General features: G+C 39.8%; 1 protein-coding gene across 5 annotated transcripts in view; it reads left to right on the top strand.

Moving 5' to 3' along the window:
• Positions 1–2573: 2573 nt before the first annotated feature.
• MTMR7 (myotubularin related protein 7) overlaps positions 2574–16505 on the top strand; it is a 51278-nt gene continuing 37346 nt past the window's right edge. For 2 of the 5 annotated variants that reach the window (XM_080589573.1, XM_080589572.1), the window contains exons 1-2: positions 2574–4081; positions 4236–4333. In XM_080589573.1, the coding sequence (XP_080445699.1) occupies positions 4310–4333 (24 nt within the window). In that variant the 5' untranslated portion in view covers positions 2574–4081; positions 4236–4309. The remainder of the gene's footprint in view (positions 4082–4235; positions 4334–16505) is intronic. The other 3 variants (XM_080589570.1, XM_080589571.1, XM_080589569.1) reach the window with 3 other exon arrangements.

Below are 16505 nucleotides of genomic sequence, written 5' to 3'. Positions count from 1 at the left end.
GTGTCCAAGTGCATTGGCCACAAGAAGCTTGGGATGTTCCCTCTAAAAGTTCAAAAGTTATGAAGCACAGAAAGAGACACACTGTTTCTGAATCCATGGTACTGATTATCCAGGGTGTAAACACTATAGACACCCGCAAATTGCATGTGTGCATTTGCACCTTTGGCTGCTGTCGTTGATGGCAATAGGCAGTAGGTAACAGGCAAACAGGAACTAAACAGGAACAAATCTGCATGCTGCCCAGCCTGCTGAGGGAGTGAAACCACCCCACCTCACAAACATGAAGTTATGCCTTTTTGGCATTTGTCTTTCAAAAGGCTGTGATGTTAGTCTCTTCTCTAACATGCTCCTGAAGAATTGAACTTTATCATTTGAAAAGTGGCATGAAAATTTCTGAAAAAAGGAAATAAGTAACTTTAATTTTGTTATCTTCTGAAGGCGTTGAAACAGTAGAGGAGTGCTATGGAAATGGTGGATGAAAAAAATTTCAAACAATGGAGTAAATATGCCTAAAATTTATATGATTATGATGTGCTGCCATTGTTGATCCAGAATTACCAATCTATATTAGATGAATCTTTAGTGTATTACAGGTGTAGATAAATAATTGTCAAAAATACATTGTATTTTATGCTAAAAAGCACTATTGTTTCCCCTTTGGTAATATAAAAGTCTATGAATCTTTCTGGATATTTCCATAAGGATAAGATTGATAAAAAGGCCAGGTGACTTTGAGGTAATTCTGTTTGATTGGCTGGCTCGTTGTTTTAAACAAATAATGTGCAAAGACCTGTGTGCTGAACTGGACAAGAAAACTTTGATACCTACAAACCACCTCTTGCTCTGAGTCCAGAAGCATTTCTTTGGTGACATGCCATTAGAAAATTCTTTGTTGTTGTTGTTGTATTTGCTCCATCCCTTAACCCTAAACCCAAAGCTGCACTCAAACCAGCGCAGTCTGCCTTTATCCCACAGTAATACAGGCTGATCCCAGCCTCCCAGGCTCTGCCCACAGAACTGCTCCCACATGGCTCCGTACCACAGGGTCCATCTGTCAGGAGCAAACTTCCCCAACACGGGCCCCCCAGGGGCGGCAGCTCCCCCCAGACCCCCTGCTCCTGCGTGGGCTCCTCTCCACGGGCGGCAGCTCTGGCCCGGGGCCTGCTCCTGCGGGGGCTCTCCATGGGCCGCAGCCTCCTCCAGGCCACATCCACCTGCTCCACCGGGGGCTCCTCCACGGGCTGCAGCGTGGAGATCTGCTCCGTGTGGGACCCATGGGCTGCAGGGGGACAGCCTGCTCCACCAGGGGCCTCTCCACAGGCCGCAGGGGAACTGCTGCTGTGTGCCTGGAGCACCTCCTGCCCTCCTGCTGCACTGACCTTGGGGTCTGCAAGGCTGTTTCTCACTCCTCTCACTCTCTCCCAGCTGCTGCTCCCAGCAGTTTATTTTCCATGTATTAAATATACTCTCACAGAGGTGCAAACAACATCGCTTATTGGCCCAGCTCTGGCTAGCAGTGGGGCCCTTATTTAACATGGGGCAGCTTCTGGATTCTTCTCGCAGAAGCCACCCCTATGGCTGCCCAACTACCAAAACCTTGCCACGTAAACCCACTACATGTACACAGCAGTGTTTAATATATATTTATAAAGTGATATGATCACCTGTAGACTACAGTTAAAAATAAGTATTAATACAAACACATAAATTTATTCTTTAAGTTTGTATCATATTAAAATGCAACTTATGGTAAGCCAGTAAGATAAAATAGCAAAACACACACAAAAAAATCTACAAAGCCTTTCAGATTTAACATGATGTTTCAACTCCAGGTCTTAACAGATGGTAAATGTTTGAGCATTCAGGTGACTGCTCTGATTATAATAGAAATTTTTATACATTGTAAGTTAAATGTATGCTTTCAGGTTTTAGCAAACTAGGCCGAAACCTGTCTTTACTGCTTATGGGCACAGAAAATAAGTACCCTGGTGTCATTCTAGTCTTCAATGGCTGGCCTTCTTCAAGGGGCATTAATCAGAAACTTTGCTGTTAGTTGCAGCAGTTACATCAAAAACTATTTATGCACGACAATTTAATTTTCTTGTCCCTGCTGCTTCTCTGGAGACAATATTTCATTTTCAGGATTGTTAAGACAGCAACTTCCATAAGCATGAAATGCAAATGAAAAATGCAAGAGAACTTCTAGAAGCTTGTGTTTATTGCAGCTTTCTGTGACTAATGCAGTAGGCAGAACTTTTATCTAAATCCAAGTTCTGTTTACAGCTGTACTCACCCATGAATTATTTTACTAATCCAATACAGGTCAAAAACTCTAGCAGGATGTTGAGTAACTGACTGCTACATAAACAGTCTCCTCTGAGCAACGTCTTAGTTTTGCAGATATTGATGAATGTGAAGCAGAGGTAAAGCAGCTTCAACAGTAGGACTCGAACTTGGCCATAACGAATCACAAGATGTACCAAAGAAAAAGTCTCCAGGGACTGGAAAGATGATCATGCTTTCTTCCAACTTTAATTACTCACTGGCAGTAGCAAATGCCAAAAGATGATATTATATGCAATGAATTACATTAACCGTAACTACAAAGGAAACAGTTTATGTGGATGGTTAATGCTTAACTGTTTCTGATAGCTCTGGCCTAAAATAGAGAGCAAAATATGCCACCAATTGAGCCTCGTGAATACAAGATTCTTTATGCAATTCATGCACTTTTATGGATGCCATCCAGTGAATTTACAAACAGAAATTGTTATCTTCAACCCTCATATCAGATCTGAGTGAACAGAGTTAAAGGTAAAGCCTGAAAACTCTCAGTAGAAGTTTCATCCAGTTGATGGTGTCCTCAGATAATGGTTGACCCAGCCACTCCTGCACTATTGTGAACAGCAGCTGAATTATGAGAGAAAAGAGGGCAGAAATGGGCCAAAACAGGGAAGGAGGGAACCCAGACATGATTTACCTCCTACTCCTGGCAACACAGCTTCTGTCTCCTTTAATCAAAGAGCCAGCATAAAAAAATTCCTGATGCTGAACCATCTAGCAAGAAAGTGGCAGGACTGGAGCCAGCGCAGTCCTATACCCATCATTCCCTTTCCCTTAGGGTAAAATACATTCACATTTTTTGGTAGCACCATTATTTTCAGCACATATTTTAGCTTTCACAAAGTGGATTAAGTTTGCTCTGTTCCCTGCAGGCAAGATAAGGATACATACGGAGTTTCTGCTCTGGAGCACGGCACTCTTGCCATGGCCTTTATGTGGTTTGACAGGTGTTCACATTTGTTCCTATTCCTTGGTGTGGCTAGCCCAAACAGGACTAGCCTATTTGTCAAGAATTGCTGTAATACATTGATGAATATGGAATATTTGGGCATTTCATAAGCTTCAAAGGCTACGCTGTATCTGGAATTATTAGCACCACATCGGCATAAATTGAAGAGTTTCTTGTTTTGCACAGAATATGAGAGTGATTCCAAGATGGTTAGAGATTTATTCATGACTGTATGGGACTGCAGTCTGGGTAAATCAGCTCTCTAGCAATTCTTTTTGCCTCAAGAGGTAAAAAAGAGGTATCTCTTGGGCCAGGTAAGGCAAAAGACAGGACAAGAAATTTCTTGCAGAAGACTGAAAATTGTGTGACGCAAAAAAATCTCCCCCTGCACCAATCTGAGGATGCAGCAAAATGGTTAATTATTGAGACAGACACGCAGAGCCTGAGATAAACAGAATCAGTGCCTCGGTTTCAATAAGCACGGCTTTTGTCTTTGGGATACTGCGCACGCCGGGCCAGGGAACGGCTGAACACAGGGGGAGGCCATCTCAGCCAGAGCTCCCTTGGCCGTTTCCGAGCCTTCTTCTGAAAGAAGGGACCTCGCCATGTCGTTTCGGACCAGATGGCGAACTGCCGGAGATCCTCCCCCGGGCTGTGCCCCGCGGTGCCCGGGCCCGGGCCGGCCGGGCGGGCAGGATGCGGCCCCGCCGAGCATCCCCGCCGGCGGTGCTGCATGGCTGCTGCCGGGGAGGTGGGGCCAGCCGCTGACCTGCCCGCACCGACACACAGGCATGTTATCTGCTTCCAATAAATAAGGACCTTTTTTAAAAAAAAAATCTTTTTTTTTTTCCCTACCTGCGCTGGAAAGCGCGGGGAGAATAAAAAATAAAAAAATATATACATATTTACATATATATATATATATTTTATTTTTTTTTTGAAGGAGGGGAAACTGGGAGCGAGCCGCAGGTGCGGATGGCTGCCTGGCTGGCGTGAAAAGCGGGGCCCGGAGCCACCATGGAGCACATCCGGATGCCCAAGGTGGGTCCTGGCAGCTGGGTGGTGGGATCAGACGCGCAGGCAGGATCTGGCCCCTGTGAGGTGGTTTCATCATCATCACCACCATTATTATTATTATTATTATTAAGCCATTCTGCTGTTTCAGCCATCCCTGCTACCCTAGGGGGTGAGCACTGCGATGTGGGCTGGGGATTTATGGGGCTCCTGAGTTGCCTTGTCTGTGCCTCGTGGGTAACCAGAGAGGGGCACCCTGCTTTTCGTCCACCTTTAGTGCATCCCAGCATGTAAGATCTGGTGGGGAATTTGTTTAGTTTCTACGGGCCAACAGTGCATTCCTTCTACTTGTCCATCTTTCCAAGCATAAAGCCTGTATTTTATTTTTTTTATTATTTTTAAATTTTCATCTTGCACCAAAAAAAGAAGATACAGTTTTGACACACACTGAAATTAATTCAAAATAGTGCTAAAAATAAACAGCAGTATGTCAACTTGAATTGGGGGTAGGATATATTTTTATTTTATCTATTTATTTTTGTACCCCCTAAAAGATCTATTAAAAGTTATTTGTTTTGTGTATATGTTATATTAGTTATATAACAAATATTATGTAATATTTGTTTATTGTCAATATCTAGTATGAGGACATTAATTTGAGATGAGATTTGTCTTACTCAGCTTAGATTTTTGGGTCTTTTGGTGCTAAACTGCATATATTAGGAATATAGGTATTATAGGAACTGCCCTTCCTCCCCTCTTATTTGATGAGCTATCACTTTGTGGGAAGGAAGGCTGTCAGAACAGCGCGAATCTCTCCTACCACAGGTGGGAAACGATCAGTGAAAGTTGCCTGAGCAGGTGCTTCTGCACATTGGCTGAAGAATGTCGAAAGCACAAATGAGAAAGATAATGAAAGCAGATGAATAAGGGGGGAAAAAAATCTTAAAAGTAAATCTTCACACTTGAGCCTCAGCCTCAGCAAGCCCTTATTATGAGCAATGGAAGCTTTTCTACAAACAAGTGCCTTAAAATGTTACTATGCATATGTAAAGCCCCTTTCTGTATCAGGCAGCTGTGAGAAGGCCTGGTACTGATGACTGAAGACTTGCACTGGAAACTTTCCTCAGTGGGAGTTGATTCTGCTGTCTCGATTCCTGGCATCCCCCTACATTGTAGCTATGCTAGGAGTTATGTCTCTGATATAATAAAGCAGTTTAGAAGGCTTGAGGTAAAGGTGCCTTTAAATCCTTTAGAAATCCTTCCATAAATGTATAAAAGCTAAGACATTAAACATGAGTACTGATGTATTGAAATACATCTCTCCAGTTATTCCTAAATACAGTCATGTGTCAATGTTTCTACAGTTACCTGGCAGAACTGATATCTTTGATTTGTTTGTTCAGAAAAACTCAGCTTAAAATGAGTGACAAAACCTTTTTTTTTTTCTGGTTTGTTTTGGTTTTGCTGAATTTCTGCCTGATAATTTGGAGTTTAATGTTAAATGAATTTGAGCCCCAGCAATGTAAAAAGAGATAAGAGAGAGCTATGTGAATATGGGGATATTCTGACTGTATTGCATGGAAGTTAGTCTCTGGTATCACATTTCCTGACCCCATCCAATTTTGTCCTGAGAGAAGCTTGATAAGCACCTGCCCTACTCTGTAGAGGTATTTATTTTGGAATAATGGGACTTTCCCAGATTCCCAGCCATTTTGAAAATCAAGATAAATCCCATGCATTGAAAGTTAATGAACTTAATAATACTGGAAAACAAAATTCCTACCCCAAGTAAAAGCTTTTCCTTCAAAAGGCAGTAAAAAGCTTAATGTCCATTAGGACCTGGCAACTGTTTTTGATTTTAGTTGAACTGCAACAGTATTGATTGACAGTTTGTAAACATTAAAATAAATCCAATATAACATAGCCATCATTTAAACAAAATAATAAATAATAAAAAAAGGCGTGAAGAAATTCCATATTGTTTGGACGAATAATTCATTTAGGTCATTACTGTGTGCCTGACAGTGGCGGAGGGAGAGCCTGGCCACCTTCTGCACCCTGTTAGCATCCCTGGTTGCTGCAATAGGGTCCAGCCCTCGCTGCTTTGATTTGTGTCCATTTATGGACCTCTTGTGCGTGAGTTCGCCAAAAACCTTTCTGAACGTGCTGACACCCTCTGCCTCCACAGCCTGCGTGGGAGCAAATTCCAGAAGATCACAGCTGTAGAAAGAATTACTTTCTCCTATCTGTTAAAAAAAAATCTTAGTAGTTTCATTCACGACCCCCTGCGTCTAGTTTCAGTGATTTGGTAAATAACCATTTGTGTTCACCTTATCCATGTCTTTACCATAAATCTTGATCACAGCCCACCCAATTCTGATAATTTCAGGGAAATGTCAACAGTGACCCCAAGACCTCTTTCCTGTGTGGTAACTATCAGATCTGAGTCCATGCAGACGTGGTTTAGGTTTGTGGTTTTTTTCCTGTAGGTAAACCACTTATGTTTATCTGTGTCTCTTTTGCCTGCCCACTGTTTTGCAAGGCTCTTCTGGAGTTTGTGTGCCACAGATAAAGCATTTGGCTGTCTGAGACAGCATATGATCATCCACAGACTTGGAGATTTTTCTGCTTGCTCTTTTCTCCAGTTCTTTATCTCTCACTGATAGAGTGTCTGGAGGGCTTTGTAGGACTTCCCTGCCCTACTCTTCCTATCCTTTAACCAGCTTTCAGTCTGTAAGGAGAGCTTTCCTCTAGTACCATGGCAACTTAGTTTCTCTAATATCCTTTGATTGTCAAAAGCTTTTTTGAATTCTAAATATATTGAATCCTCTGGGTGACCTTTACCTATATGGCAGTGTCACGGCTCCAGTGGGATTTCCTACTGCAAAGGCCATTCTGAGTCTTTCCCAACAGACTCTGTGCATCCACCGGCTCAACCGTCCTGTTCTTCCACATGCTGTTGACGTGATGATGTGATTTTGCAAATGGTACATTGCCTAGTCTTGCACCAGAAGATGTAATGCCTTTAATTCTACTCTTAAAGAGTTTGACTGCCATCTCTCCTTACTAAGCAAAAATAGCATGTCAATAGCAGAAATAGAAACCACTTGACAACACGGCTTTTCTTCATTATTTTTGAAATGGTATTCCTTAGACCTACTGGAGAACAGATAGATGAGTCCCTAACACGCTCTTTTATGTAGCAAATGCCATCGTTGTGTTGTGATATTATCAGTAGAATGGAGAGTGAACATTTGATGTGTGCTTATACAAATATACACAGAAAGTGATGATGTAAATGTCACAATGAAAATGTCATCCTATATACTCAAATTACAGTCTTCATATATTTAAGAGTTGCTAACTGTCCTGCAGAGCTAAGTAGAGTGGTATATAATTCCAATAATCAAGTCAAAATTAAATATGAGTAAAACCACTGTCAGCTATTAGTGTGGACTGAGCAACAAGATTGCCTAGGATAACTGCCCAAGCCCAAAATGTGATAAACTGCTCATAACACTCATAAAAAGTTAATAAGCAATACTTCCACACAGACTAGAAGCACATCTTGTTAACATCCATAGAGACATGTCTGACCATGGACAGGTTGACAGATAAAAGCTCTAAATATTCACTTATTTCTTAGGGGGACTTCACACTGTTGCTAGTCAGTTACTTTATTTTATTTACCTCTGTTCCATATCATTTGTCTTTGCATATTGGCAGCAGGCCTACTAAATGAGATTCCTATTATAAAGAGTACATCATACATATCCCTGGCATAGCAGCTGTCTTCAGTGCAGTTAGTTCAGAAATTCATTTGGCTGAGTAACTCTTGTTAACGCAATACTTGGGATGACTTGAGTTGCTCAAGTGCTTTCATTTTTGTGATGTGATAGTGAGGTATTTCCTTTCAATGATCCCTTTCTCTGGCAGAATTTAAGATGCAATGACATTTCTCATGATAATGACAAGTCTTTCTACCAGGCATATTACTTTCCAAAATTAATTTCCAGCATATGTAAATGAGTCATGTTTCCTTTTATTTTAAATCTATTTTCTTTTTCATAGTTCTTTCTTTTTATTCAAACAACTTCATAATACAAGCCAATTTTCCCAATGTCATCCATTTTGTATATGACACATCAAGTCATTTACTATGTGTTTTTTGGAATAGTACTAGAGGAAGTCCAGAGCTGTCTTTGATTTTGGAGGGTTTCAAGATAATTTCATTATTAGTGAAAATAAACTAACTCCTGCTAAAAAGAAATATTGCAGTGACACTGCAGCTCCAGTGACTCACATAGCCAGAGCTGCTCGTCAGGTCTTGGATCTCCTCCTCCCTCACATCATGGTTTTTGTTTGGCTCATTCTCAATATTCTCATATATTTGTGAATACCAGTTTTTGTCTTGTTATACTGGAAGATTTGGGCTGTGGTTTACTTCCCTGAGCAGTATTTCGCCTGTTTGGATGTTTTACTTCTTTCTCTCAGGCTTATCAGGTTATAGTGTCACTATTTTCCTTCTTTTGGAGTGTTTCTGTTGGACGCCACCTTCCCTCCATTCTTTATCATTGTATTTCTCCTGGCAGGAACTTTTGAATTAAATCGCTTTACATTGGCACGTTCTTACTTACCAGACAAAAATAAATTTCCCAGAAGCCTGTCTTTGTAGCTGAAGTTCTGCGAAAGCACCAGTAGGGTTCTGTTGAAAAATTTCCTTTTTCCTGGCTGTCTCCCCAGGAGATTACTGGGGATCTGAGAACTGTCCTTCCTTCATGTCAGAAGTGAAACTGGACGTTTTAGAGAGTCTGAGCTCCACAGTGCTAAGTCAGTTGTCCAACCTGGAAACCTAACCGTAGGTAGCTCTTGGTTCCTGGCTCCACAGGTGACACCTGCAGCTCTCACAGCGCTCACAGCACATCTTAAAGTGCTGGGAAAATTGCCTTTGGCTGTGGACTTGATAGCTTCGGTTCACCTCTGTGGAACTAGGAACCTGGAAGCTCAGGACTGATCCAAGGCACTGGCTATTTCTGTTTGATGGTGGTGGCGACGTGGACACGAGATGTGCAGGGCTTAAGGCAAGGAGCCAAAGCAACCGTAGCAGATTCAGCACAGAAGAGTAGACAGCAGACAAAACCCTTCATCCTGTTGCTGGAATTTCAAAATGTAACAAGATTATAACAGCTTTTCCCCCCTTCTCTGGAGCATGGAGTAGGTGGACCAAATATATCCTATTCTGTCCAAGTAGGTTGTAATTTTTCTATTCTCAACATATTGAAATATAATCTAAATGATCTTATGTCAGTGTGTTTTTTCAAACAACTCAATTGTTACAGAGGACTTCAACTAAAACTTCGGAGTACAGTTTCAGCTGAAATTTCACTTTTCTGCTTATCTGGTGGAAGTTTGCCTTGTTTTTTTCCTCCTGTTTGTGTCTATTAAAATAATCAGCTTCATCTGTTCTCTACTCTTACACCTGTTTTCTCAGTCCTGTAATCTGAGTCATATTTCTCATAGTGATATATTAATATATGTTCTCTTAAAGAAACAGAATACTACTTTTGGTCCTCTTCATCCATATCTACTTTCTTAGTCTTTGGTTATCCTGTTGGAAGTTCCACGTGAAACAGGTTAAGCTGTTAAAACATGTCGTATATTCATCATCTCAAAACTCTGTGCCTATGTATTAGTATTAGCCTGTGGGACAGCTGGACATTTAAGTAATGACTAATTCAGAGTCGACTAGTTACTAGTTACATCTAAGCTAGTGAATCCAGGAGCATACTAACTGTTGTGAAGTGAATGCCTTATTCAAGTGAGCAAAGGAGCTGTCGTACTAGATCAGGATAATTGTGCTTCTGGTTTAGAGACCAAAACATTTGATTCAGAATATTAACTAAAAGACATTTAGAAGGGGATGAAGGTAAGAATGATCCATCTGGGAAGCTGCTGCCAAATTTATGAGCTGAAGCGAGAACACTGATGAAGCCAGTGATCCAAAGGTTTTTTAAGGTAATGAAGGTGTTCCTCTGGCTTTAAAGGTCTCAGAAACCAGCATTTTAGCTTTTTTTGGTTTTGGTTCTTTTTTCTCTTGGTTTTCTTTATTTTACATTACCTTTGGCATTAGAGCCCTTTGATTCTGGTTGCTTTTTCACTTTTGAAACTTGATTTTCAAACACATGCCTGTTCCCAATATGCACTTTATTTCTGTTTTGGTTGCAGTGTTGTTTAAAGAAAAATCAAGTATCTTGCTTTTTCTCACATTGTTTGAGTAGCAAGGCACTTTCTTCTGTGTGAGATTCATATACTGTGTCACTATATTAACTGGAAAGGTAGTTTAAATTCTTATATTTCTAGTTTTGTTCTTTTTTAAAATTTAGGTTGCTCTGTTAAGTCCATAGTAATATAAATGTTTTCCTAATCCTGGAATTGGCAGGTCCCCTTTGGGCTTTTATGCCAGACTTTCATATTTTCAATAATGTGACCCTCAGTAAAGAGGCAGCTGGATAAAGTCACAAAACAAGCTCTAAAAACATGGTTAACCACATGCTTTAATTTTCTGTCTTGGTATCTGTGTCTAATCCAGCAATTCTAAAACTTGTTGCACTGAAGATGGTACTGAAAGTCATTAGAACGTGCCTGCAGGATATTCTTTGATTTGTATTTTTGTGTAGTAGGAGACTGAGGTTGGAGTGAAGGTTTTGGGAAGTTTGGCTTTGGAGTGGTCAAGGCTGGAATCTCTAAGCCTGCAGTTGGTGGACTCAAGTGGGTGGTATTTGATCTGTCAGTGTCTGCTAGCTAGAGCAATGATCTACTTGCAACAGAAAGAGCACACTGCCATTTCCTGCTGAGAAAGCCAGATCCATACCATGAGAAAAGGGACTCCTACAAATCCATCTTTAATGCAAGTCTTTGGTGGCCTGTGCAGCTCAAAGGGACTGGTGCTGCTGCTCTGAAATAGACTGTTGAACAGTGCATAGTTTTGAATACGCAATGGAGCAACCTGTATCAAATGGAGGAATTTATATATACATGTATACATACATGATTTTGTTCACTGCACCTTAGCTCCATGCACAATTGTTCCTCCCTACTCTAGATTATTGCTGTGCACAAAAATTTTCTGTGTATTTTTTTCAGAGCTAAGTCTAAATAATTTTGGAAAATGTAGTAAAATACACTGACCTGTGAAATTCCTCAGTTGTTCCCTTCTCCTTTTCTAGATAAATGGGATCTAATGTGGGCTGAAAGAGAAAACATTATGGAAAAACTTTGAGCTGTGATGTTGACACCATATTGCAATGCTGTATATGCTTGTAATAATTTACAGTTCACTGCGTCCATTATACAACTGCTACTCAGCTGTATATGCTAATAAGGTACTGACTTCCCACTTGTAGATCATAGCAGACAACAGAGGGTTTTTTTAATCAAACAAATTGTTAGGAAATTTTTTCACTGTCTTGCTCACATACTAGTCATTCCTTATAACTTTTTTTTTCCCAGCTCTTTTCCAGTATTTCAACTTAACTTCTGTTCTTTAATGAATTGTTTGTTTAGATTTTTCTTGAATATTTTCCCCCATCCTGGCAGGTTTGCCCTGAGGAAGCTTTTTATAATGTTGAACTTAAGGTGTTTTTATTTAAATTTTATTGTGTTGGTATTTTTGGTTTCGGTTGATTTTTTTTTTTGGACATATGCAGCCTTCTGACTCTGTGTTACAGATTGATTGTACATTATTTTACTGCACTCAAGAAACCTCTTTAAAGATGAAAATGTAAAAAAGTTACATGGATCAACTACAGTTTTTGTGATTCTTATTGAAAATAGAATAGAAACCACATTAAATGGCATTAAATTGACAACTCTGTTTTCCTTTTTTCTTGTTCCAAAACTATGCAGAAAGATCATTTATTGTATATTTTGTTTAATGAGTACAACATTATACTTTCTCTGTGTGGAAAAAAATATTTAACAGCGTTTGGTCTTTTGCACGTTATATTTTTTCACTCTTGAGCATTATGCTAAACACATGGATAGCTGGGGTCAACCAGGGTGAAGAAAGCTCAAATATTGCACTTGGCCTCAAACCATACCAGCTGTGCTCCTTTTTTCTCATTAGGCTCAGGCTTTTGGCTTGTACAAGCTCTTCCCTTAGCTTTTGCGTGCCTGCAGTGCTGAAGTCAGTCGGAGCCCTGTCACTGATTCCCAAGATTCAGTTTCTTCTTGCTTCTACTCACATGTGTAACACTGCAAGATAAGTAGGCAAAGTGGCAGCAACCCTGGGTCTAGGAGCCCGAGGGAAGATGAAGGCATGGATGGACGAGAAGAAGCCTTTTTAGGGCTACGTGCGTGCTGCTGACCTAAGCCAGCCCCATCTCTTGGCTTTGGAGCAAGGTTTTCAGCAGTACCGATGGTTGTGAAATAGCGGCTGTTGAGCTGGCATAGACAGAGCCTGCAAGACCCTTCGGGGAAGTGTGATCCTTTTTGCAGATCCTGTGCATTTACCACTGTGTTCTGGTGTTCTTGTGTGCCTGCCCTGATGCACACTGTGAGCTTTCAGACTTCTCTGATTCCTCTAGCTTTTTCTGCAATGATTCTCTCTTTCCTCACTTTCCAGACCAAAACAAACGCACAATGAAAGCCTGCTTCTTTTGGTCATGGACATCATACAAAACCTTAGAAGCTCAGTCATATTCAGTGAATCAGTGACTGAAATCATTGCATCGTTGCACTTTCTGTACCTTTAAGGAACCACCAAAATGACTTCTCTGCTTTGTACACTCAAATCTCAAGGTACTTGATCAACTTTTATCACTTAGGTTTTTGCTGCAAAGCAATAACTTTTATTTGACTGAAAAATGGAGAAACTCATGAGGACATATCCTGAGCTAGGAGATTCCTTGGTTTCCTTTAATTAGCAGCTTCCTCCTAGCTGTGAGGGTCTTCACGCCTTTCTTCCATTTTGGTGGGAAGGAATTAGAACAATTAATAACAGTTCCTCCTTGGTGATGGGCAGGAGCAGAGCTCTTTTGTTCTTAGCTACCAGATGGGTTTTCTGCCTGCACATCTTCTAGATGTGCAGTTAAATTGCAGTGGGTTACGTGGCAATTACAGGTTTGGCTCATACATGGGAAGGAAACACACCGAGAGAAAACCTGTGTAGTGAAAACAGAACTCCATGAGATGGTCTTGCTTGTCATCTTACTTCTCTCTCCTTTCCTGACTCAAGCCTATGTCCACCATAAAAACTGATCCCGTATTTATCTGAAAGTTAAAATGTGGAGCTATAAACAGCACGAAAAACTAGCAGTAACTTCTGCATTTTTTGATGTCGCCATGTGTTTGGAGATGCCTAAATAAATTAAAGAAGTGAGAATGAAGGTACCATGTTCAAGAATCTTTTAAAAATAGGCCATGCAGTCAGAGCTTATTCAAGAAGTAATCTATGCTAGAGATGAAAACAGATTAGGGTACATGGATATTTTTAGGAGTAACATTTTGGCACAGCAGCTTTTCTGAACACTTTCAGGGTCATATCTTTGCTGTTCTTCCTTAGGTGGGAGTCCCATTGAAACTGGTGGGAGTTGTGCCTGAATAAAGATTTGACCCGTGCTTTTCCCTAATATGACATCTTTTTCTTGAATGACCTTCTGGCAACCTTGTTCATAAGCAATTTATCATGTTTATTCTCTGAGTAAAAAGTGCCTTCCATCTGTTCTTAATTTGTGTTCCCTGTAACTTCTATTTTTGCCTCCTTTTTCTGTCATCTGTGTTGCATTGAAAATAGAGATTTTGGCCAACTTTATTTATCCCCATGTAAGGGGTTGTAATCATTGAAATAAATCTCTTGGCAGTCTTTTCCTTAAGCCTAGACAACCACAGTCATCAGGCAAAAATAAATGATGGGGGCAACAGCTTCAAATAAATTATTAAAGGTTTTCTTTAGGTGCCGCTCTTCAGGCTGGCTTGGTTAGTGCTTGCATTTTTGCTCCTCAAGCTCTCCGAGCTCTCAGCTTTACTTGCTCTTTTTTATTCTTTACCTGTCATACTCTGACCTCCTGTCTCTCACCAGGTTTTCATTTTAGGCAAAGCCCATGTATGTGGTGAGTATGCCTTTCCCTGATGTATGAATTCTCATGTTCTGCAACATCTGCATCAGCTTTGATTAAAAATTAGAGCACATTTTGGAGAAGAAGTAGGAGAATAATTACTACAGTGACTTTTTCTAATATTGAATTCAATTTTTTTCTTTAACTATTCTTAATACCAATTTCTCCTCATGCTTGTACTTTTTTTTGGATAGAAAAACTGAACTTTTTCAAAGCAATATTGCAATGTGTTCCCCTCTTGTGGAAACGAACATATTCCTGTTCCCTCTACTCCATTTAAAGACACTATTTTACTTGGTTTTCTTTTCCTGATTAGAAGGGTGGAGAAGAAGACAGAAGACTCATTCTCTGAATCTTTTGATGAGCAGAATGAAATCTAAGATAGAAGATTGCTTTGTTATTTATTTATTTGTCTATGGGTGAAATATACATCTTTTCCAGAAAGTTTGAGTAACTGGAAACTAGGCAGAGAAGCACAGATGAAGTTCAGATGAAAGCCATGTATGCCAGCTGGGGGTTATGCAGAGATTTTTAGAACAAGCTCCTGAGAGCTTAGAAACCCTTACTGCTCCTGAAGGCACTTAGTGCCACTTGCAGTGAATCAGAACTGTGGTTTTGAATCTAGAAAGAGATTAGACTACAGTAATTTACTTCCCCATTGAAAACAATGTTAGATATGATGAAGTCGTTCATGAGGCAAGTTATTAGTAAACCTGCTTTATTTTTTCTATTACTACAGTCGCAGACTATCATATATGGCATGAGATTTAGCCAAGATTAATCAGCAAATCATGCTAATTTTAATCAAGTCAAATTTTGAGGCTCTCATTAGTTTTAACTGAATTACTATGCTCATTGAGGTCAGCAGGAATAAGTGCTAGATAAAAATTCAACTGCATTGTCTAACAAACAGTACTTTTTCCTTGTCAAGCCTGGTAACAGAGCTAATTTGGTGTTGTACTTGTCCATGCTGAAGAGAAACCAAGAAGCTCTTGTTAGAATGCAGAAAATGTCTGGTACTTCGGATGCTATAATGTGTCATAAAATTTCTGATGGTATAAAAAATTCTATATTCTCAAATCAACAGAAATCACCAAGAGTTCCACTTAACCATGGCAAAAGAAGCATAGACAATTGGACCAAATGTGTCTGTGTTTCTGTACAAATATTAAGTCTGAAGAAAGTTGTGGAAACTAAAGTTAGTTACTGGTTGTAAATGAGAATGTTGCTGTAATAGGCATGTTAGAAATTCGGTGAAAGAACAATAATCAATGTGACAGGCAAACTACACAGGAAAAATGGGGAACTTCGCTGTCACATCACCTGTTGACAGCCTAACTGAAATCAAACAGAGCATGAAGGCAGAAAATGCAATAACGAAGGGAGACATTACAAAATCGGTATAGGATAACTGTGCTAGGGATGCGATTCTGAGTAAAAGTTTAGGTGTTGTAAATGATTGTTTATACAGAGGCTATTTGCTTATTTTGAAAAAAATGAAAGTGATTCTTGAAAAAAATTGAAAGTAATTCTAAGTAATTCTAGGACCTGACACAAAGACCTGGTTCAAGATAAAACTGGAACCTCTGTGTGACAGCAATGAAAATACTTAGATGAGTATTCTTGAAATAGCAAAAGGGGAAAAAAAAAAAAAAAAAAGAAAAATCTCCCATGGCAATGTTTAACTTCAAAGAGGAAACTACATAAAAATGTGAAAGCTGTTTAAAAAGAAAGAGAGCCAAAAATTAAAATGTTTATGGGAGTCATGAAGATTGTTTAAATACGGGAGCTTACTGCAAGCCAACTTCCAGAAAAAAGGCTTTAAAAGACCAACAAAAGATTTGCATAGCTAAACAGCAGGGTAAAGGAGTAAGAGGATGTCTCTTATTAAAAGGACTTCTTTTATTAAAAGTAAAAGGGCTTCTTTCAAGTTGAAGTTGTACTTAAATGAGGAAAATAGAACATAAACAAGCCAAATATATAAACAAAATAAAGCAGGCCAAAAGAGATTTTGAAGAACAACTTAGCAAAAAAAAAATAGTAGCAAAACCTTTTTCTAGCTGTCTTTAAGTAGACAAAAT

Source organism: Anser brachyrhynchus (assembly GCF_964034855.1).
Source record: "Anser brachyrhynchus genome assembly, chromosome: 4".
NCBI classification, from domain to species: Eukaryota; Metazoa; Chordata; class Aves; order Anseriformes; family Anatidae; genus Anser; species Anser brachyrhynchus.
This window is presented reverse-complemented; position numbering and strand designations above follow the sequence as displayed.